At 38.8% G+C, this 24,725-nt stretch overlaps 1 protein-coding gene across 1 annotated transcript in view; it reads left to right on the top strand.

The window, feature by feature from the left end:
- The window catches only part of SCAPER (S-phase cyclin A-associated protein in the ER), a 507,933-nt gene that overhangs the window by 223,535 nt on the left and 259,673 nt on the right, over positions 1 to 24,725 (top strand). Inside the window, exon 21 of the mRNA XM_006888275.1 lies at positions 13 to 139. Within this exon, the coding sequence (XP_006888337.1) occupies positions 13 to 139 (127 nt within the window). The remainder of the gene's footprint in view (positions 1 to 12; positions 140 to 24,725) is intronic.

Raw genomic sequence — 24,725 nt, 5'->3', positions numbered from 1 at the left:
TTTTCATTGAAGACTTCAGCGATTGGCCAAAGATCTTTTCAAGCAACTACAAATACAAGACAGTGGCTCATGGACAAACAATAAAGTTTCTGCTTTAGATCGGACACTAGGCGAGATCGCTAGAATATTGGAAAAGGAGGTATGTGATTAATCTCTGACCTATGAACTTTAACCTTTGTGGTCCTTTCTCATCATCTGTGACAGATAATGAGCTGTATTACACTCTTTCTATGTACATGTTTAAGTATTTTCAAAAAAACATTAAATAATTGTTTTTCTGAGTTTTTAATGAGATTGAAATTGTTCTCTGTTTCACTTGAAGCCTTCAAAAGAAAAAAAGTATGTTCTTCAAGTCTTGGTTTTCTCAGTTTCCCACATGAAACAAAATTGTTTAATCAAGAATGATAATATATTATGTGATTCTATGACAAAATATAAAATAATAATTTCAGGCACATGAACTACAACAAGCAGGGATCCCTTATAACACTTCATCCGTTTCATTACAAGGGCATTTGTTTCAGAGTTGTCTCAGGCGTGTGTTTGTGTCTATCTATCTGTCTCTCTGTGTGTGTATTTTTAGGGTTGTCTTGTGTGTCTGCATGTCTCTATGCACATGTATGTATGTGTGAACAAGGGACTAGTACTGTAAAATCTTTCTTGTGTCAGGACAAATGAACAATAATTTCTCTGAACATGATGGATCTGAGACCTTAGCCTGCATCAGAATCCCCTAGGAGACAGTTGAAAGCACAGAGTGCTGGACCTCACCCTGGATTTCTGATTTAGTGGGTTCTGGAGTGGGTCCCTAGCATGTATATTTCTAAACAGTTCCCCAATGATGCAGATGATGCTGGTTCATGGACCACACTTGGAGAAAAGCTGCTTTTGTGTGGGGCAGATGCCTCAGAGATGAAATTGCTGGGTTCTCGGGCATATGAATGAGAAAATTCCAAGATGATACCTAGAGTTTGAGCAGACAACACGGTTCTCTATAGGAACTGAGTGCAGCCTAATCAGTATGGATTGTGGAAGGCTCCTATGGAGGCAGTTCTCCTACATAATCCATCCTTTACAGAGTGCTGAAAAGCTCAAAATGAGTATTTGTCAGAAATGGACTAGGTGGAATGGCTAGAGCTTTGATGTGCCTTAAGTGAAATTTCTCATCATTTTTTTATTAGCACGGGGTGATTATTTTTTGTTTTTACAGAAGATACTAACACTTTAAAAGACACTTATTTGCTTGAAGATAGCACTGCAGGCACCTTCAAAGACTTTTATCTCATGAATATTGTTTTAGATTGAAAGAATTACAGTCTAAAAGTAAAATAGTCTCAATAAGGAAGGTATTTAGTATGAGAATTTAGGTAGTGTTATTTCATTCACAAAGGGGCAATTTACTGGAATTCTACTGATTCTTTATAATTTGGAGGAGGAAAATATAGTCTGCTCCAGTCTAAATGGTCTGTGTCAGGAACCTTGCTGTAAAGCTGTCCTCAGAGTATACACTTCAGGACCACCTAACAGTCTAAACTTCCCCACAATAAGATCCTTTTGCTACATTTATAACTAAAACCCTTTTCAGCTAGCAGGACAGACTCACTTTATGTAGAATTCTGTACAGTTATACTGACATTCCAGTGGAATTCAACTGATGGTATTTATGATCTCAGACTAGGGATTATAAATTACCCTCCCTTTTTGTTTGGAAAACTGCCTGGAGTAACAGTATCATTAGAGCCAAAGGCAAGTACCTCCCCAGTGAAGACAGCCTACAAGTGACCAGGAAGGGACTGGTGGAACCTGGCAAGATGGATCCTACGTTCTGTACCTGCCTCCTTTTGACCCATCACACTGATCATTTTCTGTTATTGCTTTGGCACAGTTCTTCTTTGATGATCTCTGAAATTCTGAAAACTCCTTTAGAGTTAAAGAAGTAAATTGATGATAAACAAAAATATCTCATAAGAAAAGGAATCAGAAGACTGAGGAGGATGTGGATATGGTGGTGCTTGCCAAGCTGTGTGCCTGCTGTGAGGCTCATGGCAAGTTCTTGAACTTCTGTGTCTCGGAGCCTTCTGCTGTTTTAGAGTCTCTGTTTCTCTGTTCAAAAATTAAAGGCTTTATCTGCATGTGCTGTGCTTTTAAAAGGATTCCAACCACTTCTGTTTACCGAAATAATGGCACTCTATGGTGCTTGAACCAGCTCTCTGTACAAACTTAGAGAATGCAGAATATAATGCAAATTCTATTTTCTTTAAAGCATTAAGGAGCTGAGAAGAAATTAAAGAAATTCCAGGTCAGAGCAAAAACAAAATTCAGGAAGTCATGCTTGTAACAAGAGCACTTGCCTCACTGACAAATGTGAGTTATGGTTTTGCCCACTTTGTGGAGTGAGGGAACAAAATGTCAAAGCCTACGGGATACCCAGTTATGAAGTCTAATAGAGTCTTTTTCCCTCCACAGACTTAGGCTATAATAGCCTAGTCTTTCACATGATCATGAATCTCGCCTCACCTCACCTCTTAGAGACTGCAAAGAAAATGTCTGGGCGCACTGTAACAAGTTGAAACAGTAATCCAGTCCTGGAGTTACTTTGCCTCCCAATTCACATCACCTATATTACTTCAAATGACAAATTGAGTCTAACATAGTCTCATGTTGAATAATGATGTCTGCGGATATCTGACAGAAGGAAATGCAAATTTTCATGGAAGGAAGATCCATTTGCTTTAGGTCTTAGGTGACTTCTGTCAAATGATGCTACAAGAGCACATAACTGTGGTTAAAAAAATAACTAAGCACAAAAATAAATAAATGAAGAAAGAGAACAATTAGAAATTCTGTAAGGCCTTTGTGATTATAGCTTCAGATTTTTAAACAGTTTTTGCTGTCTTTTGAGAGTATTATTAAAGAAAAGGTTGAAAATATCTCCAGGAATTGACCTAGCTGAATAAATAATTCAAAAAAATGCTATCCTGCATGACAATGAATAGAGCTGAGCAAAATATAAATTGTGCAACTGAATTCTTAACATGGTAGTGGGAAATACTGTGGTCAGATCCTGGGCACAATGGTAATAAAAAAGAAATAGATAAAAGGTTGAGTAATGCTTTTGACTACATTGCAGATATGGTGACAACAATGTGAGCCTAAGACTTACAAAGATGGGGGCTGCAGTGACAGACCCATATTTTGACTTGGAATCTTAGAGGGCTACACTTAAAGACAATGAGAGTGTACATGCATTATTGGTTCTTACACAGACTGCAGTGAAGACTGCATCCTCTGGGTGGCTTCAGATCCACTGTTTTTGTTATGTGCCGTAGAGTCACCTGGGACCTATAGTGACCCTGTGTACAGCAGTTTTGAACCTTGCCTTATCCTGAGCCAGTCTCACTAATTCCAACATACCAACCCACAGTGCCCCAGTTGCTGTGTCAGTCCATCTCATCTAGGGTCTTCCTCTAGAAAAAAAAAAAAAGAAAGAAAATGTTACTAAGGTGTGCCAAGAAATCTGGAGGACAACTATCTGGCCAACTGACTGGAAGAGATCTCTATTTGCTCTCATTCCAAAGAAAGGTGATCCGACAGAGTGTGGAAATTGTCGAACAGTATCATGATATACATGCAAGCACGATTCTCCTGAAGATTATCCAAAAACGACTGGAACAGCACGTCAACAGGGAACTGCCTCAAATTTAGGCTGTCTTTAGAAGAAGCTGTGGCACTGCGGATATTACAGCTAATTTCAGATGGATCTTGGCTGAAAGCAGGGAGTACCAGAGGAATGTCTATCTGTGTTTCATTGACTATGCAAAGGCATTTTACTATGTGGATCACAACAAACTGTGGCTAACTCTGAGAAGAATGGGAATCCCAGAACACTTGATTGTGCTTTTGCAAAACCTATACTTGGACCGAGCGGCATTTATCACAACAGAACAAGGAAACACTGCATGGTTCAAAATTGGGAAGGGTGTGCGTCAAGGATGTGTCCTATCTCTTTTATCTTTTTAATCTATATGTGGAACAGATTATCCGAGAGGCACTATGAGGAGAAGTGTGGCATCAGGATTGGAGGTAGACTTATCAGCAATCTGCATTATGCAGATTACACAACCCTGCTTGCTGAAATTGAGGGGGACCTGAAGTGCTTGCTGCAGAAGGTCAAGAACTGCAGCCTTCAATATGGATTGAAGCTCAACATTAAGGAAACAAAAATTGTTACCACTGGGCCAGTTGGCAGCGTCATGATAGATGGTGAAGAGACTGAGATTGTTGACAGCTTCAGTTTTCTTGGCACCAGAGGCCAGGAAATAAAAAGGCGCATTGCCATGGGAAAGTCTGCTGTTAGGGACCTCTCCAAAGTACTGAAGAGCAATGGTGTCTCTCTGGAGACTAAGGTGCATCTGATACAGACCATGGTCTTCACAATCACTTGTTATGCATCAGAGAGTTGGACAATGACCAAGGAGGATAGAAGGAGAATTGATGCCTTTGAGCTGTGGTGCTGGAGAAGAGTATTGAGAGTACCATGGACTGCTAGGAAAAGAAACAGATTCATCCTGGAAAGGGTTAAACCAGGTGGCTTCTTGGAGACAAGGATTCTGAGGCTCCGTCTAACATACTTTGGACATGTTGTGAGGAGAGACCGGTTCTTGGAGAAGGACATCATGTTTGGGAGGGTGGAGGGACAGCGCAGGAGGGGAAGGCCCTCTATGAGGTGGATTGATTCAGTGACTGGGATAATTGGGATGGGAGTGTCAGAGACAGTGCAATTGGCACAGGACAGAGCAGAGGTTAGGGCTGTTGTACATAGGGTCACGAGGAGTCGCAAGCGACTCGACGGCACATAACAACAACAGTCAACACTCTTGGTACCAGCAGCCAGGAAAGCAAGAGATGAATTTCACTGGGAAAGTCTGCTGTCAGAGATCTCTCCAAAGTACTGAAGAGCAATAAATATCAGTCTGGGGACAAAAGTGTGCCTGATACAGACCATGATCTTTACAATTACTTGCTATGCATCAGAGAGCTGGAAAATGACTAGGGGTGATAGAAGGAAAATTGATGCCTTTGAGCTGTGGTGCTAGAGAAGAGTATTGAATATACCATGGACTGCTAGAGAACAAACAAGTTCATCCTGGAGAGGGTGAAGTCAGGCTGCTCCTTGGAGGCAATGACTCTGAAGTTTCATCTGACATACTTTGGACATGTTGCAAGGCGGGATCAGTTCTTGGAGAGGGACACCATGCTTGGGAGGGTGGAGGGACAGCGCAGGAGAGGAAGGCCCTCAATGAGATGGACTGATGGCAACTCAACAGCATATAACAACAACAACAACTACTACTATTCAAGGTATGTTGTTGTTATGTGCAGCTGAGTTGCTTGCGACTCGTAGTGGCCCTTTGTACAGTAGTCCTGAAACCTTCTCTATCCTGTGCCAACTTACTATCTCTGACACACCTACCCTCATTACCCCAGTCACTGAAACAATCCATCTCATTGGGGGTCTTCCTTTCTTTTTCATCACTAACTGAGTATAAAAATTATTCTTATGTTGTTGGTGAATGCCATTGCATTGATTCACACTTTTAATGACCTGTACAGGACAGAGGAGAAGTGCTCCATATGGTTCCTTAGACTATAATCTTTACAAAAGCACATTTCTTCTACCAAGTGGGTCAAACCATAGGTCTTTGGTTGGCCAAGCATTAACCATTGCTTTACTCTGGCCCATAAGTTACTTATATAATGAATTATTTAACAGTGAGCTACAGCTATGAATAACATCATGAGTGTTACAGAAAAAGTGTTTACAGAAGAGCAAGTTGCCAAAAATATGTATGCTCTACTAATTTAAGATATTTAAAATTCTGAATAGAGAAATGTGCATTATGTACTTGGTTCTTAAAACTGTAAAGAAAATATTCTCAGAAAAAGTGGGATAATGCTTACTCAAGGAAAGAATGTGTGAGTTGTGGTTAGAAAGAAGCACCTAGGGAGAGCTCTGGGGGCCTAGTGGCAAGAAGCTGCACTGCAATTCCAGAGGTGCGCGGTTCTCCTCCTGTACCATTCAGATCCGATTCGACGGTACATGCACAAAAAATAATATTTTTTTAAAAAAAGAAAGAGGCACCTGAATTGTTTATTTGAGTTTTGTATTTTTTAAAAAATGTTTTAAAATTGTAACTTCAGTGAAAGTTTACAAAGTAAAATAATTTTAAATTTGGCCATTCCTACACATTTTGTTCTGTAACACTATTATCTGTCCCTACAATGTAATAATTGCACTTCTCCCACTTCTCCTAGTTCTGATTTCCTTTAATCCTTCTATACCTTTATGTGACTTTTTTTTAGTGGTATTGTGTTGGCCATCCCCTTATGGTACATTACCTTTCTCTTCAACCATCTTAATAAGTATCTATTACATATTAAGTGGGCTCTGGGGGTGTAGACTTTAAGGCATTACTCTTCTGACTGAAAGGCCCCACCTCTCTGGTACTTCAACTCCACTAGAGATTCTGAGGGAGGAAGATGAGTAATCATCTCCTGTGCAGTTCACACCCTTGGAAACCCTGTGGAAGATCAGATTTAAGTTGGTTCCATCCAGAGAGCTGAAAGTGAGAGTGAGTGATTACCTATTGGCTATATTTTACTCTCCCTCTCCCCAATGAGTGGTTTCTTGAATGTTACCAGTCTTCTTTTTTTCTGACCCAAGTGATTACACAATATTCAAACTATAATATTCCTTTAAATTGTACCTACATGTTTTCTGACTTTTTGTGTGTTAATGTTTTACCATAAAATTATATTAAATTCAAGTTAAAATAAATTCCTCCAGAGACCCTTTACTTGCACAACTGTTTCATTACTTCAAGTAAGAGAGCCTAAAAAAACCCCTCTTCCGTGCAAACTCATTGCCTTCCTTCTTGCCATTGTGTTAAATTCAGGCCAAGTGAGAATGATTTGCATTGATGAACATTGCGTTTAAATTTGGATAATAACAGCATCCCAGAAGCTTTCTGTGGTTTATCAGTAACATGAGACATTTGTATGCTGTTACTGTAAGTAAACAGTTTAAGCAGATGGATTGGACATGGAGTTTGTCCAATTGCCTTTCCTGACTTTTTCAACATCCTGCCAAATTTAAATAGAGATTCAGCTGTGAATCTCTTGAACCTGAATAAGCAAACCACATAGCTGGCAGAATTCATAATTTGAACTAATTTGAGAGTTGTCAAGGCATAATTTACTTTGTGATCCCAACAGCAAGCCATGCCATGGTTTGGAGATTTTGCAGTTCTTGCAGAATTCCAACAGCGGATACCTGTGGAAGGTAGACACCCCCCTCCCCTTGTGTGTTTGTCTGCATGTGTGTGTGTCTTATTTTTGATTGGTTGGTTGCCAGTGTAGCTTGTTAATAGTTTAACAGATGCCGAGGCAGAAAGGAGATAAACCACTGAACTCTGAGAGCTTAGGTCCTGCTAAATACTTCTCATCTCCCAGACATCATGTTTTGGTTTGGGGTTTGCTTCTTATTTTCTGCTGGCATTCTTCAGTTGAAAGGAATTGGAAAGCATTCAGTATTATGAACATCTTTCTTTGATTCTTTCACTACTTATGTTCTCAACTTATGTAGCTGTTTCCTCATAGCAGCTGATAAATAACTGTATACAGTCCATATGACACCCACATTTTGTCAAGTATTTTAACAGATGCAGCATTTGGCAGAAAGTAACATAAAAATATGTTAAGACCTTGATCTAGCTAGTATTAGAAGGGGAAATGAAATTATAAGAGCTAATGGAATTATAAAGGCAAATGGAATTATTACTTCAAAAGCCTGACCAATGTAATTTGGTTTGCAGTTTTTTAGAAAGAACAGAGATTAGATAGGAGCTGTAGGGAACAGTGAATTTATGTTAATGAAGGAGTGTCTCTTAGTTATACTTGTAAAAACTGATGAATTGGTAATGTGTTTTGCTGCAAATATTTTTTTTTTTATTTAGGTTGTTTATTTTTCATTTCAATGAACATCTACATAGATTTTGGGATTCCATTCATTCATTGTTGCACCCTTCTCCCCGCACAAACCCCTCCCCCCCCATTTGCTCCTCTCCTTGAAACGCAAAAGAAAAACTCCCTCATTGATACACAGTCCCCCCCCGCACCTCCCCAAACCCCAGCCCCTAGCCCCAAATATAATCCACTCTACAACCCTCATTGCATACTCCTACGATAAAAATAATGCCCTAAAATATAATACTTTTAGACTATTCTCTCCCCCATAGACTTCAATGCCGTAAACATATTTCATCCAGTTAAATAAATAGCATTTTTGTAAAAAGAGGAAAGAACTATAAAATCGATAAAACGTGCAACCTATGTAAGGCAGAAAGCTGTCAAAGAAGGAAAATGTGGATATTTCTTGCTAAGTAGAGAGCAGTAGAAAAGTCACTGCATCCTGTCAAAGGTTGAAAACTTGTGAGACTCAGAAAACCAAGCCAGTTCTCACTGAGTTCTCACTATTTCAGACTTCACTGTGTTTGGAGGAAGGGGAATTGACTGGGAAGGGGCATAGGAACTTTCTTAGATCACAGATGAGTTGTTTGTCAAGTCACTCCTCAGGGCAAACCCGTGTGTGTTAGTATAGAACTGTGCTGCATAAAGTTTTCCAGTAGCTGACTTTTTTAGACATAGACTTTATTCTAAGGCTCCAGTGGGTGGCTTGAACTTCTATGGTTAGCAGTTGAGCACACGGACTGTCCCACTGAGGGGCGAATGGGTGATAGAAGTGGTTTGTATTTTGTTTTAGGTGTTGACTACTTAGGAATGTGCACTTGAATCTCTAAATCTGTATATTTTGTTGTTTTGAACAATAAACCCTTGATACCACACTTGTTTATTAGCTTTTTTAATTTCTTCTGTGGTATGACTGTTAAAATATTCATATTTATACCAGTTTATAAGAGCTCTTTATACAGTCTGATCACTAGTCCTGGAGTAGTGTTGGTGGTTGTGTACTGTAGAGTCAGAACTGACCTATAGCTGACCCTTCAGGGTGTTTTCAGAGGCAGTTATTTGCACGGGAGGAGATAGCTCATCCATCCTTCTCTTGTGTAGCAGCTGGTGGCCTCAAACACCGTGCCTTCAGGATTGCAGGCACAGCTTCTTGCCGTGAGGCCACCAGAGCTCCCAAGTCTTAAGGTATTCAAATGTATTAAAAATATCTACTCTTTCTTGTACACAGCTTTAGTTTGTTTGGCTCCATAGTCAACAGTCTTGGCACCAGCAGCCAGGAAATTAAAAGGCGCATTGCAATGGGAAAGTCTGCTGTTAGGGACCTCTCCAAAGTGCTGAAGAGCAATGGTGTCTAAGGTGCGTCTGATACAGGCCATGGTCTTCACAATCACTTGTTATGCATCAGAGAGTTGGACAATGACCAAGGAGGATAGAAGGAGAATTGATGCCTTTGAGCTGTGGTGCTGGAGAAGAGTATTGAGAATACCATGGACTGATAGGAAAACAAACAGATTTGTCCTGGAAGGGGTTAAACCTGGTGGCTCCTTGGAGGCAAGGATTCTGAGGCTCCATCTAACATACTTTGGACATGTTGTGAGGAGAGACCGATCCTTAGAGAGGGACATCATGCATGGGAGGGTGGAGGGACAGTGCAGGAGAGGAAGGCCCTCTATGAGATGGATTGATTCAGTGACTGGGATAATTGGGATGGGAGTGTCAGAGACAGTGCGATTGGCACAGGACAGAGTGGAGTTTAGGGCTGTTGTACATAGGGTCACAAGCAACTCGATGACTCAAGGATTCAAGGGCACATAACAACAACAACAACTCTTTCTTTGCCTTTCCTTTTATTGTTTGTACTCTTGGTTTCTTATTTTAATGTCAAATTTATCAGTATATCTTTTTATTATCCCACCTGAAAGTCATTAAGATAACCTGTTGGTGTCATTATCATTCCAAGTCTGCAATCTTTACAAAAGTTGACTGACACATCCTTTTCTGGTGAGTTTGAACTGCTGGTTTGTAAGTTAATGAACACTTAACCACTGTCCCAGCAGGCTCCCAGAGTCTTTGAGATAATTTCCTACATTAGTTTGAGGTTTTATAATTTTTACTTATTCTGTATTGCTTAAAACAGTTACTTTCAGTCTATTACCCAGCTAGATTAGGTTTTTCTGTTTGTTTCCAATCAGAATGTTTAATATTTTGACCGTCACTTACGGAAAAGACCCATTTTCCCCCTGTTCTTCACTGCTTCTCAAAACTGCATGCATTTCTTGTTTCTCTAATCTTTCCAGGTCTTTGCTTGCCTCTCCTTTTACAAGTGCTTACACACTTTTCATTTCTTAACTTCCCATCTACTTAAACTTGTCAAGTCACCACCAGGGTTCTCTTTAGAGAAGGATATCATGATTACTAAAATAGAAGGCCAGCGGAAAAGAGCGTGATTATCACGTAAGATGAATTAATAGAGTGGTAGCAACAGCAGGCTTAAGCAGGCAGCTTTTTGGTTTGTAATACATCAAGTCAATATGAATTGCAACCTGCTCAGTGACACCTAACAAAAATTTTTTGCTCATTGCTGAAAATGGCAATGCTCTTGACAAAATAAAGAACAAATCATTATAATTCTTTTGTCACTGTTAAAGCCCCTTGTTAGGTATATAATTTACAAAGAAAACTAAACAAATAATTAAATGAATAAATAAGTTCTTATAGGAGATCCTTTCAGCCCAGGATAAGCCGTGAGTGATGGCCCCTCTTCAGTGAGGAGTGGTGGTTCCAGAAGTTTTGTAGCTTCCTGACAGTGCTCTATCTTCCACCTTTCTGGAAGTGCCTGCCCTTGGCCTCACCTCAGTGATTGATTGCCTGATACAGTGAATAAACACTTACTGTTTTTTCCACATTTGTATAAGTCTAGGTTCTCGGAAATGGTGACACTGAGAAACGAGAATGCCTTTCTCTGGAACTTGATCTTAGTTGTTTTCCGTTCAGCTCAAGTTATTTTAAATAGTCTTGTAAAATACCTTGTATTTAACTAAGGTGAGTAGAAAACATTCTCCCCCTTGTAATGCTCTTGATGTTAGTTGCCTTCAGGCGGTTCCAGTTGATAGTTATCCTTTGTGTACTACATAGGACTACTCCACAGGGCTTTCGAGGGGACCTTTCAGAAGCAGGTTGCCAGGCCTGTCTTCTGAGGTGCCTGTAGATATGTTCAAACCATTAACTTTTCAGATAGCAGCTGAGTATTTAACAATTTGAGCTTTGGGACTCCTTCCCTTAACAGGATATAATTGAAAATATTATTTAAATGAATAAATGATAAAACAAACCCAGCAGATTTTATTTTTGAAATAAGATATTAAAAAAACTTTAAAGATATTGTTTGCTTTCACTAGATGTATGGTCCCAAATCCTGAGAAATTTATCCTTTTCTGACATTAGAGATTTCTTAAATATACAGTTGGAGAAACTGTGCCCTAGACCTACTTAAGTCATCTGGTTTGTCATATATTCCACTCAGAGCAATTTGAAGAAACAGAATTGCTTCTGTTGTTGTTGTTGTTATGTCCATCGAGTTGCTTGCGACTCATAGTGACCCTATGTACAAGAGCTCTAAACGCCATTCTATCCTGTGCCAACCTCGCTGTCTCAAACACACTCATTCTCACCACTCCAGTCACAGAATCGATCCATCTCATCAAGGGTCTTCCTCTCCTGCGCCGTCCCTCCACTCTGCCAAACATGATGTCCCTCTCCAAGGACCAGTCCCTCCTTGCAACATGCCCAACATATGTCAAGACAAAGCTTCAGAATCCTTGACTCCAAGAGCATTGCGGCTTCATCCTCTCCAGGACAAACCGTTTATTCTCCTAGCAGTCCATGGTTTATTCAACACTCTTCTCCAGCACCACAGCTCAAAGGCATTAATTCTCTTTCTGTCATCCCTAGTCACTGTCCAACTCTCCGATGCATAGCACGTAATTGCGAAGACTATAACCCAGATCAGGTGCACCTTAGTCTCCAGCCTGATGCCGTTGCTCTTCAGTACTCTTGAGAGGTCCCTCACAGCTGACTTTCCCAATGCAATTCATCTCTTGATTTCCTGGCTGCTGTTCACAAGAGTATTGACTGGAACCAAGCAAACTAAAACTGTTAATTATCTCAATCTCTTCACCATCCATACTGATGCTGCCACTTGGCCCAGTGGTGAAAATCTTTGTTTTTTTGATGTTGAGCTTCAGTTCATATAGGAGGCTTCAGTCCTTGACCTTCTGCAGCAAGCACTTCAGGTCCTCCTCAGTTTCAGCAAGCATGGTTGTGCCGTCTGCATAGCGCAGGTTGTTCATGACTCTTCCACCAATCCTGATGCCACATTCCTCCTTGCGTACAGCCCAGTGTCTCAGATGATCTGTTCTGCATACAGATTGAAAAGGTATGGAGACAGAATACATCTCTGACGGACCCCCTTCTTGATTTTGAACCATGTAGTGTCTCCTTGCTCTGTTCTGACAACTACCTTTTGGTCCAAGTATAGGTTTCACATTAGCACAATCAAATGTTCTGGGATTCCCATTTTTCTCAGAGTCAGCCATAGCTTGTTGTGATCCACACAGTCAAAAGCCTTTGCATAGTCAATGAAGCACAGATAGACATTCTTCTGGTATTCTTTGCTTTCTGCCAAGATCCATCTAACATTAGCTATAATATCCCTAGTATCATGACCTCTTCTAAATCCAGGCTGCACATCTGGCAGTTCTCTGTTGACATATTGTTCCAAACGTTTTTGGATAATTTTCAGCAGAAGCTTGCTTGCATTTGATATTAATGATATTGTTCGATAATTTCTACACTCTGTTGGGTCACCTTTCTTTGGAATGGGAACAAATACCGATCTTTTCCAGTCAGTCGGCCAGGTGGCTCTCCTCCAGATTTCTTGGCACAACTTAGTGAGCACATCCAGGGTAGTGTCTGTTTGTTGAAATATGTCAGTTGGTATGCCGTCAACTCCTGGAGCCTTGTTTTTTGCCAATTCCTTCAGAGCAATTTGAACTTCCTCCTTCATCACCATAGGCTCTTGCTCATGTGTTATTTCATGAAATTCTTCTGTGTCAGCCAATTCCTTCTGATACAATGACTCTGTGTACTCCTTCCATCTTCTCTTGATACTTCCTGGATCATTTAACATTCTGCCCAAAGTATCCTTAAGTATCCCGTGGCTTGAATTTGTTTTTCAGCTCCTTCAGCTTAAGAAATGCTGAGATAGTTCGGCCCTTCTAGTAGCGTATAATAGAGGACAGAGTTGAATCAGCATTGAAAAGACATTTATGGAAGCAAATGAGTGCAGGGTTAAAATCATGGACCCTAAAACCCACTATTTCTCCATCTTTTAACCCTGGACAAGTTAATCTAGACTTCAGTGTCCATGTTGGTAAAAAGGAAAATAATCACGGCCCTCGGGCCTGCTTTTAACTAGGTCGTATAGCCCTGATGTGTCCACTTGCAATACAGAGGTAACTCATGGTTGCTGTGAAGCTAAACCCTGTGACTCTGATGTGTTAAATGTGATAATGGTTACCTATGGTGGAAAGTGGTTGGTGGAGCTCCCCGGTTAAAACAAGGTTGGAAGCAGGAGTGGCATCCATTTCCAAAATAGCTTGCCTCCAGAAACTCTATGAACGTGCAGAAAGGATGAAAGTTACATAAGTTTTAAGTACTCTCATTCATAGGGTCGTGATGAGTCCCCTAAGACTTGACGGTACTTAACAACAACAACAACGGCATATATGAGAGGATTGTTTGACTCTTAAATAAGGTGTCTTAAACTTTAGATAGTGAATAGGCCATCAGTATATGGCTAATACAGTTTTATGGAAGTGTTCAAAAAGTAAGTGTTGTAATTATGGACTTCAAGTCAAATTCCAACTTTGCCGTGCCGTAGCTCAATTAGCCCTGTCACAGTGTATAACCTTTGCAATCATTCCTTTTTTTAAAATAAAATTTTGTTTTCTACTGGCTTACTTACAGAGTTCATCTACATGGTTTTTTATATTGATCTTTCCCGTTTCCTTTACCCATCTCTCCCTCCACCCATCAAACTGTGAGACCCTATGATTACCCCCTTGCCCATCCTTACCCCTCTACTTCCACCCTCCCTCTATTTTGGATCCTCATACTTGTTCTTTAATAATGGTCTTTCACAGTATTTGTCCTTCTGGGACTGAGTTAGTTCACTTAGAATAATGTTCGTTGGTCTCTCCTAAGTTAGGTAGTGATTTACAAAATTATTGCTCCTGTGTGCTGCATTATATTCCATCGTGTGAATGTACCTTGTTACCGCTTTTTAAAAATTAATGATAATATAACTTCATCATTTATTTGTAAGAATAAAAAGTTGATAACATGATAATGAAATAGTATTTGTACAGAAATACAAGATGATTTTATATGTAAAAATAAATTCATGTACGTCATTATATTAGTTAATTAAAGTAAAAAGAACAATAATACAAGGTGGGGAACTCTTAATTTTTAACACTTGTTCCCAATACTTAACTAATTAAGGAGAGCCTGTTGAAGGTTAGTCACCGGAAGTCTGCAAAAAGCAATGTATTTAGTAGTGCAGTGTTGATACACTGTTCTGGAGCCCTGGCCAGCTCAACATAACAAGAAGAAGCAGAGCTGCCATTTTGCTGGTATGTACCATTACAGCCATACGCATTGTTTAAACTCAGTGCTCCATTCTGATTTCTTGATGTCTGCATATATACATAAAACACACGTATGCACACCTACATATATATGTAATACAGACATGTGTGTAGAGTACATATTTTATATATTTATGTGTTTTTATATATATTAAAAACACACATATATAAGGAGCCCTGATTTACCAGCAGCTTCGTGGGAGAAGGATGTAAAATCTCTTCTTGTGCAATTTACAGCCTCTGAAAACCTGCTGGAGGTTCAGCTATGAGTCAGTTCCAAATCAAAGACAGTGGGTTTGAGTTTGCGTTTTGGTCATATAAATGTTTAGCTGCTAAAACTAAAGGTTGGCAGTTCCAACTGACCATTCTGAGGGAGAAAGATGGGCAGTCTTCTCCCGTAAAGATTTACATAACTAATTATCATCTAAATCAATAAGAAACAACCAGACTATTGGAAACGGGTCAAAATCATGGAAAAAGAAACCCAAATGCCAGGAAATATTTAGAAAGGCGTTCAATCTTACAAATAATCAGGTGACATGTCATTTTATCTTTCTCTTTTTGTAGAATGTGCAATTCTTTTTTAAAAAATTTTATTATTATTTCTCTGTGGGTGGGTACCGTCAAATCGGATCTGTCTGGTACAGGAGGAGATTGTCCCTCCTTCTCCAGCAGAGCATCTGGTGGATTTGAGCTATGCACCTCTGGGATTGCAGTGCAGCTTCTTGTCAGTAGGCCACCAGAACTCGCCCCAAGCTCTTTTCTAAAGCAGCTGCCTCACTTTACATTACCACAGTATCTGAGAGGTCTCGTTTTTCTTTATCTTTGCTGTTGTCTGTGTTTTTGTTATATCCATCCCTGTGGATGTGAATGATGTTTCAGTGTGGTTTTGATTTGTATTTCTCTCATGACTCATGATGACCATCTTTTCATGTGCTTATGGGCCATTTGTAAATTACATTTGGAGAAATGTCTCTTACAAACTTTTCCCATGATTTGAGTTCTTTACTTTTTTTTTTAATGAATTGTAGGAATCCCTTATACATTTTGGACATAATTCCTTATCAGTTAAATTATTTGCAGGTATTTTCTCCTATCTTGTGCATTGTCTCTATTTTTTTTTATGGTTCCCTTTGAGCACACAGTTTTTTCATTTTTGCATAGTAAAAGGTATTTCTTTATTCGTTAAGTTGCTTGTGCTTTTGGTGTTGGATCTATTGCTTAATCCAAGGTAATGGGATCGAAGTCTGAAAGTGTATGCATTCATGGCACTTTGGGAATTAGGTGGCAAGTATTTTAACGCTTCAAACAATTAATAATTTAACAGCATAAACAGTGTAGTATAGAGATAATAATGCAGTTTAGTATTTGATGGCTTCCTTCTTTGATAACTGTCATGAAGATTAATGACATTTTAAATATTGTTGGGAAAATTACTGTTATTGTTAGGACTTTTAAGATACTGAAGAAATGAACTCTGGGTTTATTGTAATAAAGTGATATATAATTTAAGAAATTAAAACTCTATGCAAAGTTTGTTTTATAATAGCTCAAATAATATTTATTGAATAAGTGCTGGACTTTTCATATTATGACTTCTAACTGGTTCAACAGTCTTCAATCAGTATTATGCAGCAGTGAGATTACTTTAGTCATATAAAAACATTCAGGATTCAACTCAGACCTGGAACTAGGTCAGTGTGTCCCACATATACACAATCTGTATTGTTGTAGTTGCTAATATATACTTTCAAGTCAGATCCAACTCATAGATGACCCTCCAGAGACAGTTAGAGGAGGGGTAAAAGGGATCTTGAAGATAAGACTGCAATGCCCACTACATGTCTTAAACAAGTCATTTGTCATGCTTTTTTTGTTACTATTCCTTCCCTTCACTGAAAATGACCTTCCTCTTTCCTGCCCCTTGCTAATGAAATTAAGTCATCTTGACTTTAAACCATTGTTTTATCCACATTAAGAAATATCTTTCTTTCTCTCTTTCTTTGTCTCTCATTGCTGTTGGGTGGCATCAAGTAATGACTAAGAGCACAGGCTCTGGGGTCAGTCCTGGTGCTACAGTTGAATTCTTTTTCCCAGCAGTCTTCCCAAAGCTTCAGTTACCACTGAACCTAAGGCAACATATGTGACCTTTTCTTTTTAATTCATCTGTAAAATGGATATGATGAGAGTAATACCTATTTTATGATTAAATTAAATGATGCACATAAAGTGTGTGTAAATGTGCCTCGCATCTGGTAAGCATTCAGTTTGTAGTAGTTGCTACTGTTTTTATTACTGTATTATCCAGATAATATTTTTGTCCATCCTTTGATGTGTCAGTATAATCTCTCCAGTACAGAGATTGTTGCTGTGCCTGGTTTAATCTTCCTACCACTGTAGAATGCTCTGGTATGTGAACACTCTAAAGACACTGTATAATCTTCACCTTACCTCAAGGAGATAAAAAGGTTGCTTAGGGGATGTGGTACTCAGAAAAAATCCGCAAATTGTCTGCCCTTGAGTCAGCTCCAACTCATAATATGCCTCCATCATGTTTCAATGCCTTCAAATCTTAACAAGAAGAGATGACCCATCTTTCTCCTGTAGAACTGCTGATGAATATGAACCACTGGAGACAATCAGTGTTTGAGTTTCTAGGAATATGGGAAACCTTATATCATAGGGTAGAAAATTCCCTAATCATAAAAAAGATACAGGAAGGAGATGTTATTCTCTTTGACATCCCTTTGTATATCTTTTCTGTGATTCGAGAATTCTCTATAAATTCCCAGGGAGGCCTGGGTTTCCTTTTCCTAGTGGGTAAAGAGTTGCACTGCCAACCCTAAGACAGTCGGTTTGGATTCACTGGCTTCTCCTAGGGAGAAAGATGGGCAGTCTCCTGTGCGATTTACAGCCTCTGAAAACCCACTTACTAGAAGGTCAGCTGTGAGTCACTTCCTACTCACTAGCACATAACACCACCACTTACCTTCTAAAGATAAGCTTCCCCATGTTAGAAGCCAAAAACATTACCTGCTCACCCTTCCCCCTGCCCCCGCAACTACAACTTAAGCATATGACCTCAGTCCTTCCAGTTAGAGGCACTCATGCCAGATTCCATGTCAGAAATTAGAGGGATGAGAAAGAAAGATACAATGGCAAAGGCAATCCAAAGAGTAGCAGCAGCTGTATCTCATTTCCAGATACCAGCACTGGCTGTACAGTAAGAGAGCACATAGCTGCCTTTGTCCACAAAGCAAACTGTAGTACTGTCCCCAACAGTTGCAAGCAGAATCGACACTAAAAATTTCCCTCTTAACACCATCAGTTTCTTCTTGAACTTAGTCCATTCTGTGAGAGTGCTAGCTGGAAACTAACTTCCTTTGATTTTAAATAGAAAAAAAAAATGTGTATTACATGTAAACCTAAAACCCCTCATCAGTTTCCTAAACTGTACTATCCCATGGTAAAATGCCTTTATAATAGCCTCTCATGTTAAAATGTTAAAAATATCAAAATAGTTGGTTATTAATATTTTTTCTTTGTATACAATGGCATATTATACTTCCCTTTTGTAACACTCATAGGTTTTTAAAAAAACGTCTGTGATTCTGACAGTCTTTGAAGTATTTTGGGGATGTAACTTAATGTCCACCTTATTATGCTTCAAATACAGTAATATATATTGGGCTTGAAGTCCTTAAACCCTCTTTTCTCTACCTTCAAAGCCATCAGTTGAAAAACTTTGTTTCAAAATATTTTATCAAGAGGCTTTCTACATGGAGAATGTCATCAGTGGAGATATTCCATGGAGATATCCCTTATTTATTGAGCATCTGTAAAATCCCAGCACTCTGCAGTAGGGAAGGAACCCTGGTGACTTAGTGGTAAGGAGTTGTGCTGACAACTCAAAGCATGGTGCAGTTTGAACTCACCAGCTGCTCCATGTGAAAGTTGGGCAGTCTCAAGATATGTGATTTCTGGCCTCTGAAGACTCACAGGAGGGTCACTTGTGAGATGGTTCTGACTTGAGAGTACATAACAACAATATGCAGTGGTGAGGTTTGTGTTCCTGAGCCCGTATTTTAAGTAAAACATGGTCTCATTTCCTAATCCTGTGCTAAAAGCCAAGCTCTTCCTTTTAAGAAAAAATAAAAATCTAAACTCTACCGACATTTGTCACTTTAAGAAGTATTGTAAAGTAGGAGACGATCAGTAATCTGGGATTTTTGAATTCTAATCCCAGTTTTGTTTAGAAATGAGTTTAGTCTAGTCACTTTCCTTCTCAGGACTACAATTCTTGAGTATTTATCTGCAATGTGAGAAGTAGACTTAATTAAGAGAGGTGTAGGAACCTGAATAGTTTAATATGTAATGATACAAACAGAGATTACTCAAAGGAATGGACAGTTTTCAAAGTATTCCATTCTAAAGTGTTCATATGCTTTCTAAATAACTTGTATCTGTGTCTCCCTTTTAAGAAAAGCAGGTGTTCCCTCACTCAAAAAGTATATCCTTATCTTAAAGTTAAAAACACCATGCTTAAAAGTTAATTTCATATCTATTTTGTTCATTTAGAAAAATATTACTAGAAAGTATTATGGAAAAGTACCTAAACCTCAAAACTTATTATTAACTTTTTTCATATATATGTTTCTAAGTGGGTGTCTGTAATGGGAAAAGGGCTTTGGGAAGATAAATTTGGCAGTGTTAATAGGCAAGCCCTCATTGGAGTATTTTTTTTCTTTTTCCAAGCATTACTCTGCCACCAGTGAAGTCTCATTATTTCTAAGTGTCCTAATCAATAAGGTCATGAAAGATTGATTTCAGGAGCTGTCACTGTGTTTATGACAAGAAGCATATAGAGTCATTTATAGAAGTGGGCAGTAATTCTCCTGTTAACTAGTAAGTCAAGGAATCAGCAAGCCCATCTTACATGCCTTTAGGTGGTGAGGAGAATCTTGATGTTGTCCATCATTGACTCAGAGGAGGAGACTAATATTGTTAATTGAATTTCCCCAAAGAGAACAAAAAATACACTGTCACGTGTGGGGGAGGGGAGGAAAGAGCAAATCCATACAAGTCTCCAGTATATATGGGTTGATTACATTGATTTTCCTCTGCTAATGGCCTGGGATGGCATAGAGAATTGTCCTCAGAAAAACAAAGCTGATTTTAGCAACTCTTTTCCCACTTAAAGCATTCTGAATTGCAACTTTCAGAATTCTAATTTGTACTTCATGTAAAATATCTATGTGTGTGTCATTAAATATATATATATATATATATATATATATAATTATAAAGTAGAACATTTTTCTTTTATTCTAGTGAAATAATGTGTGTTAAAAGAAAATGTGTTACTTATAAACATTTTCTTATTTGCAAATAGGATTTTGAGAAGCTTACAGTATACTTTCATAGTGCACTGTAATTTATTTAGCTCATCCTATGTTGTGTTTTTTTTCATCCTATGTTTTAAGGACATTTAAACTCCCAAGTCTTCTAAAAAGAAAATAAATTGTTCTAATTTATGTTTGTTATTTTTAAAACTAAACTAGAAAAATGTATAAATAAATAAATAAATGTCTCATTTCCTCCTTGTTGTCTTTCTCCTCAAACAACCGTTGTTAATAGTTTAGAATATTTTCTTCTAAAATTTTTTCTATGCATATTCTTATGTATAAGGAGCTCTGGCGACCTAGTGGCAAAAAGCTGTGCTGCAATCCAGAAGGCACGTGGTTTGAGGCTAGAAGCTGCTACGTGGGAGAAGGATGGGCATCTCCTCCCATGCGATTAACTGCCTCTGAAAACCCACCAGAGGGTCAACTATGGGTCGGTTCTGACTCTGGTACACAACAACAGCATTCTGTGTGTGTGTGTGTGTGTGTGTGTGTGTGTATTACACACATACGCATACACACATATATAATACAATTTTCATTTTTAAATTAAATCTATAGGAATTATTTGCCCATTCTTTTTACTTAGCAGCATATTGATGTGTTGTTGTGTACCAGTGAGTCAGAACCAACCCATAGGTGAATCTCTAGGGTGTTTTTAGAGGCAGTTAATTGCTTGGGAGAAGATTGCCCATCCGTCTTCACAGAGCAGTTGGGGGATTTGAACCATGTGCCTTTGGGATTGCAGCACAGTTTCTTAATACTAGGCCACCAAAACTCTCTGTTATAAGCATTATCTCATGTTCTTCTTCTCTTTCATTGCCATCAAGTGAGAACTGACTCATAACCGACCCTCTAGCAGGTTTCTTTAGGCGGCTGTAAATTTCACAGAAGAGACTGTTCATCTTTTTCCAGTGGAGCCATTTGTGGATTTGAACTGCCAGAACTGCCGCTGTTTCATGGTCTTGTTGTTGTTGTTATTTGCCAGCAAGTCATTTGCAACTCTTAGCAACCTTATGGAAAACAGCTGTGAACGCTGCCCTATACTGAGCCAATCTCACTGGCCCTACACAGTTGCCCCCATTGCTCCAGTCATTGTGTCAATCCATCTCATCTAGGGCATTTCTCTCCTGAGCTGTCCCCCCACCCTTCCAAGCATGATGGCCTTTTCCAATGACTGGAACCTCCTGGCAACACGCCGAAAGTGTATCAGACAGAGTTTCAAAATTCCTGCCTCCGAAGAGCAACTTGGCTTTACTTTGTCCAGGACAGACCTGTTTATTCTCTTCGCAGTTCATCTATGTTCAACACTCATTTCCAGCACTATTCAAAGGCATCAGTTTTTTTCCTCTGTCATCCTTATTCATTGTCCAGCTTTTTGATGCATAACAAAAAAATTTAAAAGACCATGGCCTGGTCAGGCACACCTTAGTCTCTAGACTGACATCCTTGCTCTTCAGCACTCTGATGAGGTCCCTGACAGAAGACTTTCCTAATGCAATTTGTATTTCCTGACTGCTGGTACCACGAGTGCTGATTGTGGATTCAAGCAAACGGAAATTGTTAACATTCTCAGTCTTTCCTCCATGGATCATTGTGCTGTGAATTGGTCAAGAAGCTTTATTTTCTTCATATTAAACTTCAGTCCACACTGAAGACTTCAGACCTTGACCTTCTGCAATAAATACTTCAGGTCCTCCTCCGTTTCGGCAGAGTCTCGTCATCTGCAAAATGCAGGTTGTTGTTTTTGAGTCTTCCTCCAATTCTGATGCTATATATTGCCTCATAAAGTTCAGCCTCCTGAATGATCTCTTCCACATTTAGATTAAAAGGATATGAAGACAGAACACATCCATGATGCATGATGCACTCCTTTCCTGATTTTGAACTATGCAGTGTTTCCTTTCTCTTTTCAGACAACTGCTTCCTGGTCCATGTTACGATGTAAAAATCTACCAAATTATCTTCTTTTTAAATTAACTGGATTATTTTTTAACTTTTAAAAGTTGAAATGCATGGTATAAAAAAAACAATTAAACCATACAAAAGTGATCACATTAAAAAAATATATTCTTTTACTTTGCTCTGGAAATTCCTTTTAAAGGCTGCCTAGTTTCTGTGAGGAACTCTGATGACATAGTCCATAGAGAATTGCGCCATAGAGAGAATCCACCAGCATCTACAAGAGAGAAAGAGAACTAATCTCCAGTGTGATTTACAGCCTTGGAAACCCCATGGATGGTCAGCTCTAAGTCAGGTCTAACTCAAGAGCAACAGGAGAGTATGTTTTCCATGAGGTTGTTACCAATAGCTCAGCTAACCATTTTCCTACTAAGGGACACTTGTTGAAATGGTTTTGAGGATTTTGACCTTTTTCAACCTGTACATAATGCCATCGTGAAATTGATTGTAACTTTCATACACATTTAGTGTATATATTATTGAAATTTTTCTTGAGGAGAAGGACACATTGTCTTTCAGAAAAGTTGAAAAGTAGTACTGTCCTCACTTAGCAAATATAATTGGTTTCATGAATTGGCCAGTTAAGTCCAAAAGTCAGAGCAAGAAAATGATGATAAATGATACTGAACTCCTTAAATTTTATCTTAAATCATATAAGCATACATTTATTCATCAGCCATCTAATGCAGGACCAAGGCTTTTCTTTGTGAATGACTCACTTGTTTGGAGGTCCATTTTTTTAATGAAGTTTGATTTCTTTTTCTTTAATTCGTTTTTGGTTTTCATTTTTATTTATTTATTTATTTATTTTGTGTGTGTGTGTGTGTGTGTGTGTGTGTGTGTGTGTGTATGTATGTGTGTACCATCAAATAGTATTTGACTGGTACAGGAGGAGATTGCCCCTCCTTCTCCGGCAGAGCATCTGGTGGATTAACTCCTTACCTTTGGGATTTCAGTGCAGCTTCTTACCACTAGGCCACCAGAGCTCCCCTTGGAGGTCCATTTTTTCTTGTACAAAAGTCATAATCAAAGCCACTACTGTGGAGTCAGCTCTGACTCCTAGTGATCTTCCATCGAATTTCTGACTCTGTAAACCTTCCTGAGAAGAGACCATCCATCTTTCTCATGCAGAGCATCAGATCAACTTGAACCACTGACCTTTTGGTTAGCAGTGTGATAACATTACTTATAGTACAATGTCCAGATTTCCAGTTTGGGGTTTTTGAGGATGAAGCATGCACTTAGGAAGCAAGTTTATGTGCTCATTATCTTACATTGTTTACCTTTCCCCCCTAGACTTTTCACTTTCTCACCTGCACCTAACTTCCTGGCCATTTTGTGTAACAATTGCTATTACTTATTCTAGCCAATAACGTTTAATTTGGTTTTCATAGAAGCAGGATTTCCACCCACACTATGGCATTCATTCAGTTGACATTTAGTTAAATTTCATGATGACGGTCAAGAGCCGGTTGACGTAATGTAAAAATGTTTGGAAACAGATCTGCTATTAATTAGTGTAACATTCGCCCATTAACAGGACCTTTCACTGAGGCACAGATATTAGTCTGTCTCAGAGAATTTGTTTGGCCAATATTTTGGCCAAGTGAAGATAAGGAATTCCTATTGGATTAATTTCTGTGCCTATCCATGGTTTATAATGGTCTGTTTTCACTCAACCATACCCAAACTAGACATTTTTAATCTAAGCAACAGTAAAAGTAGAAGATATTTTCAGTAAATAGTATTAGATAACTTTATTGTTTCTACTCTTCTAACATTTTCATCATTATTCATACATTACAGTAACTTGATCTCCATATATAATGATCAGCAAGATTTTACTTGCATAAGATAATGTTCAGTAGTTTGCTCATTCTTTTGAATCACCTTTTTTGGTAATGAGAATCAATATGAATCTTTCACAGTTATTTGGCCATGGAGCTGTCTTCCATATTTCTTAGCACAGCCTGATGAGCACGTGCAGAGATACAGCAGTTTTTTGGAACATGTCAATTAGTATTCTGTCAATTACCTTGGCAGAAAATAGCCTTATTTTTGCCATTGTCTTCAGTGCAGCTTGAAATTCTTTGACTGGCTCATGGTCATATGCTACTTTCTGAAATGATTCAGCATCAGCCAATTCATTTTGATACAGAAACTTTGTGTATTCCTTCCATCTTCTTTTGATGCTTCCTTGGGCATTCAAGATTTTGCCCATAGCATCCTTCAGTCTTACAGTTTGAGACTTGAATATTCTTTTTCCTCAGTTCATTCTGCTTAAGAAATGCTGAGGAAGTTCTTCCTTTTTTGTTTAATGACTCAACTCTTCGCACATTTTGTTGTCATACTTGAATTTGTCTTCTTGAGTTGGTCTTTGAAAACTTCTGTTTAACTCTTTTATTTTGTTAGAGACACTTCCAGAAACCCAAGCTAGATTTCATAGGGGCGGTTGTACCAGGGATATGATTGCTAATGTCATATGGATTTTGGAAGAAAGGAGAGAATATCAGAAGGATATCTGCATTTATATTGACATATTAGGCATTGGAGAGATGAGATGGACTGGCATGGGGCATTTTGAGTCAGATGACCATATGATATATTACTCTGGAGATGAAAA

This window comes from Elephantulus edwardii, unplaced genomic scaffold (genome assembly GCF_000299155.1).
Source record: "Elephantulus edwardii isolate Elephantulus edwardi_28Jun2011 unplaced genomic scaffold, EleEdw1.0 scaffold00066, whole genome shotgun sequence".
Taxonomy (NCBI): Eukaryota; Metazoa; Chordata; class Mammalia; order Macroscelidea; family Macroscelididae; genus Elephantulus; species Elephantulus edwardii.
The sequence above is the reverse complement of the archived record's forward strand: the minus strand, read 5'-3'. Positions and strand labels throughout refer to the sequence as shown.